The following is a 7,603-nucleotide window of genomic DNA, read 5'->3' on the forward strand; positions in this document are numbered from 1 at the left end:
CATATCTTCACTTTATGCAATTATTCAAAAATGTCTATCACGTAGAAAACATAAATTATATGCTGCATTTGTAGACTTCAAAAAAGCATTTGATACAGTTGATAGGTTCAAACTTTGGAACTGCTTAAGAGATACTGGTCTCAGGGGCAAAATGTATTCCATGCTGAAGGAAATGTACTCAAACATAAAGTCCTGTGTCCGTTGTGAGACGGGTACAACAGACTATTTTGATTGTCCTTTAGGTTTGCGACAAGGTTGCATCCTCAGTCCCATCCTATTTTCATTTTTTATCAGTGAATTATATAATGATATTGTTTGTTATGGAAAACATGGTATTCAACTGTTCCCGGATTACCTGGAAATTTTAATGCTTCTCTTCGCAGATGATGTGATTTTACTATCAGATACGGTGGTGGGATTACAACGACAACTTAACATTCTAGATAATTACACTAAGGAATGGAAACTCTCAGTAAATCTTGACAAAACCAATGTAGTTATTTTTCGGAAGGGTGGTCACATTTCTCAGAAAGATAAATGGTTTCTTGGTAATCAACTTGTGAAAACAGTTGATTGTTACACATACCTCGGTGTTCGTTTTTATCATACCTTCAATATGAAAAAAAGTGTTTATGATCTCTCCCTACGTGCTAAGAAAGCTCTTTTCCAGTTAATACCGGTTATTTATAAGACTGGAATGTTAACACCAGGTCTATTTTTCAAACTTTTTGATGCCCAAATACAACCAATTTTATTATATGGTTCAGAAATATGGGGATTTCAACGTTTCGATTGTTTAGAAAAAAATACATTTATTAGCATGTAAAAGATTTTTGGGAGTTGGATCGTCAACAACAAATATTATGGTGTATGGGGAGTGCGGGAGATACCCACTTTACATAAATTCACAGATAAGATGTTTAAAATACTGGTTTAAAATTCTTAAAATGCCTAACCATCGTATTCCAAAACTGTCCTATAATATGTTGGTTCATTTAGATAGTATTGGCAAAGTAACGTGGGCTTCAAGTTTAAGATATTTATTATTTTCTCATGGTTATGGGTATGTCTGGTTAAACCAAACTGTTGGTCATATCGATGTTTTTATTAATGATTTTCGCAATCGAGCTATTAATATGGATCACCAGGAATGGCAATCACGTTTGAATAATAGCACACCCTATGATTGTTACAGGACATTTAAAACTTTACTACAACCAGAAAAATATTTATCTGTACTTAGGTGCAACGATTTAAGGTATACATTTCTACAATTCAGACTAGGTTTGCTAAATTTAATGGTAAATGAAGGAAGAAAAATGTCCATCGAGAGGAATCAAAGAATCTGTCCATTATGTAAAGAAGCAGTAGAAAACGAAATTCACTTCACCTTTATCTGTAAATCTTATGCTGACATTAGAAAGAAATATATACCGGAGTATTACCTGTCAAAACCCCCCGATGTAGCTTTTAAATCTGAGATTCAAATGTTAAATTGGCAAGGTAAAGTTATGAGGATTCGCAATCTTAATTTCACTTTATTTGATTTACTTTTTTGTTTAAAGTGAAATTCATCGGTACGTTTTCACTGCTAACAGAATATAACTGCAACGATGGTCAATTTATTAAAAAAGGTTATCCAGGGTAAACATGACATACATACAGTTGCTGGTCTTCTTATAACTTGTGACGTAATATCAGATGAAAGGCAAGACTTGAAGCCTATAAACTGCTAACATCAAAAAGAGGCAATGGCTTGATGTCTGTCTGCTTTGCCACACACATGGAGCTTGGAGTTTAATGAGGTCTCGTGAACACTGATCACTAATGCATTAGCATGTGTGAGAACTTATGTGAAAATAACGTGTCAGAAATTAATTCTGGAAACCTAGCCCAGGAACTCACCGCACTGTGGCCAGATTCAACTGATTCATTGACGAAATTCAGCAATCATGGATAAATAAGGATGATAAAATGGACAAACAAATTCGGGAACTAAAAATTTAAACTATCCCGCCCATGGGCAGGCGTTTTTAAATGCAATCGTGATTGATGTGGTTATAATTGTCAATGATAATGAAAATTAAATAAAATAAATTAAATAAAAATACAATAAAATAAAAATAGAAACATAAAACATAAAAATAATTATTACAAAAAACAACGACCCCAGACTATGGCTGTCCCTAGCACTCTTTCACCTACGAGGAGATGGTCGTGTTCGTTCAGTTGGGGCTTGACATATCACGACGAATCGGAGTAGCATATACAGATATATAAATACATATAACAGGTAAAAATCAATCAGAAAATAGATTTCGATAAATACTTTATTTCAATTAATACAACTAACACTTTACCTCATGAAACCATTTCCAGAGTTTGTGAAAAGAGCGAACTCAGAGGTAAATGTAGAATGAATGAAAGAATGAATATTGCTTTACGTTGAAACATTACCTTTTCAGCTATTCGCAGCGAGAACCAAAGTGAGTGAGTGAGTTTAGTTTTACGCCGCTTTTAGCAATATTCCAGCAATATCACGGCGGGGGACACCAGAAATGGGTTTCACACATTTTACTCATGTGGGGAATCGAACCCGGGTCTTCGGCGTGACGAGCGAACGCTTTAACCACTAAGCCATCCACCGCCCCGAGAACCAAGGTAAGCGATAGAACTTCCACGCCAAACAGGTTTCAGTAGTCATAAAAGGAAAACTAGAGTTGAAAATTTAATAATATACACAATATCACTGATATACAAGTTGACAGGTTGTGAATCATACGTCTCTTCCTGCTGACTCTTCACTTTGTGCTTTTAAGGACGCCTACTCCAGCGGTTTTCTCCCCAATAATATGGCTACTGAAAACAGTGCTGTTAGTCTTGGGTGTTCATCTTCTGAAGACCATCCGTAAAACCTTCTGAGGCTGAAAATGCAAACAAAACACGTCACTCGTACAATGGGTTTATGCATTTATATGTAGCATATGGGAGCTATATATATTTACATATTTACAATATTCAATAGACGTTTTGATTAGAATAGGTCCATAGCTACATATAAATGTTGAATGCTTCGACAAATGAATAACAACAGGGGCGGTTGGGCTCGGTGACATGGTCCATATTGCATTTTGTAGGCGCACGGCGTGAGTCGATATTTACTCATTCTGGCATTAAATGTATATGTGGTTGGCGACAAAAAAAAGCCCGTACAAACAAAGATGTTTTGTTTGGTGTCGTATATCGTGATGATCATACAGAAAATCAAAGTGAGCCAGCAACGTTATCCACATGGTATTATATTCCCTACAGGGACAGGAGGAACCAAATTGTCAGCTTTCATGATCTATCAACGTTTGGAGACAGTTAAACTTTGGATACATATATGTACTTATGGATGTGTACGGTCATGGGCAGTGTCTGATCAGCCGAACCAATAAGTCTCTTTGTAAGGCAAGCATAGATACATAGGGACACATTCGAACTTGTATGTTCATCGAACTTGTTATTACTCTGCTTACTTTGCCTCCAAAGCATTGAGACTATCACAGTCCGGGAACACCTTCAGACGTTTCTGCCAAACGGACGTGGACTGAAAAAAATCACACAGTTGTTCAACTGTCCAGTCCATCTCCAACGTCACCGTATCTCTGGAATAACAACCATTATACAATCAACGTTGAACTAACGGTACACTTCCGCCTAATGTACAACGGTCACTAAGTCATATAAGCCACTTCACCACAATAAGGGGTACCAAACGTCATGCCAACATACCAGCAAGGCACGACATCAGTAATTTGAATGTCTGGTCCAGACACTTGCATTATCTCAATATTATAGCCATTTGCATTTTTGACTAGTTCTATAAATCTATAAGTCGGTACCCAGCGACCAATGTTGGTCGTCAGACGTGACAGAAACGACCTGAGGGCCGACTCTGAAGCATAGTTAACTGCATTCCCTTGTTGGCCAAACTTCATTCAGTTCAACACTTCATACAACATTCATTCAGACACACCAGATCCGGGGTAGAATAGGTCTTCAGCAACCCATGTGCTTGCCATAAAAGGCGACTATGCTTGTCGTAAGAGGCGACTAACGGGATCGGGTGGTCAGTTTCGCTGACTTGGTTGACACATGTCATCGGTTCCCTATTGCGCAGATCGATTCTCATGCTGTTGATCACTGGATTGTCTGGTCCAGACTCGATTATTTACAGACCGCCGCCATATAGCTGGGATATTGCTGAGTGCGGCGTAAAACTAAACTCACTCACTCAGACACACCAAAGACAATGAGACTTAACATATGCAAGTCGTGAAATTGTGTTGTTTCATCATTTAAAGAGAGGGGTAAAATGAGAAAATACCTCTGCGAATCCTTAAATGGAAGTTTAACATCTTTGTAGCCGCCAATCGACATCAGGTTGCCGGCATGGTAGAACTCCGCCAAATATGTCGAGATAAACTGAATGGGAAAGCGTCCAATGTGTTATAAAATGTAAATAAATGCGTTAACATTTGGTATCGGATCGGCTACTATGACAATTATAACCCTTACAACCTATGCTATTCTTTATGCGATTAAATCGACAGGGTGACTTTGTGTCAGTTAGCTTGTGACTACGGCGTTTAATAACGAACGATGGAAATCACTCATACGTGACTGAATGTCAATATACAAATTGTGCCGGTTCTTTCATTTCTTTCAATACCTTTTCGAGGATTTCCTTGGCACCAGATTCCCGAAGTGACGGCCAACCATAAGTGTAGACAGCCAAACAGCCACCAGGCGACAGCACCCGCTCTACTTCCGTTAAAAACTCCGGCATATTAAACCAGTGAAAGCTACTGGCAGCAGTAACCAAATCTACTGAATTTGGATCAAGGAACGACAAATGTTCCGCCGTCGACTGTCTGAATTCCAAATTTGCCACATTTTTAGGCGCTTGTTTCAACTGTTGCTCACTGACATCCAGACCGATAACTTTCTCAAAACGGCCCACCAAAGGGAGAGTACTCTGATGTCCTGTTCCGCACGCCACATCTACTGCCAGCTTGAATTTTCCGCTGCCGCCTTGACAGAATTTGAAGATGAGATCAAACACTTTGTCAGAGTAGCGAGGTCGAACCGCAGCATAGATCTTTGCTTGTTTTGCGCCCTCGAAAAAACGCAGACTCATGGTCTTTTGCACGCTCACACAGACACGATACAGGTGATGTGACAACAGCGATATACATTCACACCAGTCCTTCAGCCTACTCGATGTGATCATGCAAGTATTCTGTTCAAACACACATACTGAACATATCCGCACTGTGCATTAGTACAAAGGCGCAAGCGTCGCGGCTCAACAATTTGGGTCACGGAAACGCATGGCAGCGTTCATGCTATAGAGACCATTACAGTCTATAAACGTTTTAGTGCGGGAACAACAGACATCACGTGTCAATTATTCACCAATACCTCTACGTTCCCACTTCAATGAATAATAATCATAATGGTTTCAACAAAGAAAGTGGATAGACATATATACTGAATATAATAGGCCCTTACATAAGCGATGATTTATTGCGTGGAATCCTAACAGTATCCCATGATCATAATTTTTAAACTTATTAAACTTTAATTAATACACATAGTCTGTCAGCACCAAAGTACTCAACTCAAACAACGGCCTTGGCCTTCCATATGAAACCTATCTTAACACGCTTTCACATGAAACATATGTGTGTCCAGCAACCTATGCTTGAGGCAAGAGGAGTCTATTGTTAGATTCGTTGACATGGTTGACTGCATGTTCTCGTATCCCAGATGTACAGATGTCAACACATGGACTGCGGATTATTTACAGACTGGGGTCACATAGCCGGAACATCGCCGATCACATAGCCGGAACATCGCCGATCACATAGCCGGAACATCGCCGAGTGCCGTGATAGACAACAAACAATAATTGTGGAATATACAAAAATACTCACATTACCTCGTGTTATTTGGCAGTAACAGTTGTGGGTATATTTCTGATGACTGACAGCAGTGATGATTAGAATGTGTATTAGACAAGAACATACTTGAACCTGACGACTATAGACTGTAGACGTACATGACTAGACAAGGATTTATTTCTAAAGTACTGTCGGAAATAGAAAAAAACTGTTTTTAGGCTCTTACTCTGTATCCCTAAAATTTACACAACTGCAAATAGCATATGTCGAAATAACCCACTTCGGCCTAACTTGGCATTCAGTGGGATGCGTATCCAGAAAAGCATGTTTACTCGTAAAATCGGGCAAAAAATACGAATAGCTGCTGAAAACAATAGATCAGACTATATAATTAGGTCGCTCAGCCAGGTATGACGACGGACCGTCGACTCACCTGGCATGAAATGCATGTGCTGCTTACAGGCGCCCAAGGGGTCATCTCAAAGATATTTTGTGCTTTTTCATGTGTGTTGACTATGCCTCATCTATTGATTAACAGCTTAAGTGTCTTTCTTTCATAAAGTTTATGTTGAGATATGTAAAAGAGTTTGATACCTGATAACCATAGAAATGCATCGTATTAAATGTCTCAAAATATATAGGTGGCATGACAACCCGATCGCGAAGATCGACAGGACTGGATATTATTTGTAAATTGTTATGACATGCCGTGTACTTCCCCAGTATAATTGCCCTAAAGGATTATCGTATCTTAGCTGATATCTCTATCCCCAAGCCCGACCCCAACGATCGTCTGCGACACCCGTCCAGGTTTTGCTTTTGAGACGAACCCTCCTATCTGTTTCTTTTTATAGTGACAGTGAGACTCCATGGTAGCTACATCCTTAATAATTTCAGCATGAAAGTTATTATTTTTACGCCATCGTTTATAATGAAGCTACGTCTAATTTCAAATTGGTCACTTGAAAAGTGTCCTTTATAATACAATATCTTTGGACTTAGAAAAAAATCGCATTGCTCATTTCTGCACTAATTTCTCCTCAGTAAAGTCCTATTTCTATGTTTCCTGTGTCCCTACCATTGAGACTGTAGTTAGGCCGAACTTAGTTTAAGAGATGTTTCACACTTGCACATATCAACTACATAAATTGTAGAGATAAATGAGAAAATACAGTTTTTTTTTCTATTTCCGACAGTACTATAGCTTGTATCTATGTATTGGAAAGGTGCACTTATAAATTGACATTACAACAAATAAAATATGGTTATACCAAAGGTACTCAAAATACTTGGGACTGGGAACTATGCGTCGTGGTTCTCCAGCAGGACATCCCTAGTTCGGTGATCAACCTTCAGTTGTTGGCGATCTACAGGCTGGTTTTATATTGTGTTATCTTACCTCACACATACATGTCGCTTTCTGATTGGCTGAGCGCTCTTCTATTATTTTCAATGTACCCCGCTAACAAGCGAGTAACATTTCAATGTACCCCGCTGTCAATGGCAGCTCATTTGGTACTTCGTAGTAGTAATTCTTTATCTCGAATTACATTAAATCACGTATGATGTACGGAAATTTACCTATGTTTTGCGAATGCAAATCGATGGAAGGGAGATAACTCTAAATCTGTTTTTCTTGTCAGCAAAATCTA

General features: G+C 38.8%; 1 protein-coding gene across 1 annotated transcript; it reads right to left on the bottom strand.

The window, feature by feature from the left end:
- Positions 1-2,572: 2,572 nt before the first annotated feature.
- LOC124289952 (putative methyltransferase DDB_G0268948) lies at positions 2,573-5,301 on the bottom strand. Its single transcript, XM_046726620.1, has 4 exons — positions 4,718-5,301; positions 4,373-4,470; positions 3,522-3,650; positions 2,573-2,924 (listed from the first exon to the last, which is right to left on the bottom strand). Exons 1-4 carry the CDS (start codon positions 5,276-5,278, stop codon positions 2,825-2,827), a joined length of 888 nt encoding a protein of 295 aa, XP_046582576.1. The 5' UTR covers positions 5,279-5,301; the 3' UTR covers positions 2,573-2,824.
- Positions 5,302-7,603: the final 2,302 nt, after the last annotated feature.

Source organism: Haliotis rubra, unplaced genomic scaffold, assembly GCF_003918875.1.
Source record: "Haliotis rubra isolate DU_JTF1 unplaced genomic scaffold, ASM391887v1 Scf452, whole genome shotgun sequence".
NCBI classification, from domain to species: Eukaryota; Metazoa; Mollusca; class Gastropoda; order Lepetellida; family Haliotidae; genus Haliotis; species Haliotis rubra.

Bases quoted from the DNA above. Each gene is read 5' to 3' on its own strand.
- LOC124289952 (XM_046726620.1), bottom strand. From the start codon at position 5,278: ATGATCACATCGAGTAGGCTGAAGGACTGGTGTGAATGTATATCGCTG. The intron at 4,471-4,717 runs GTATTGAAAGAA...TTTCCCATTCAG, and splicing joins CCAAGGAAATCCTCGAAAAG to TTTATCTCGACATATTTGGC. The intron at 3,651-4,372 runs GTATTTTCTCAT...TTGTTATTCCAG, and splicing joins CCATTTAAGGATTCGCAGAG to AGATACGGTGACGTTGGAGA.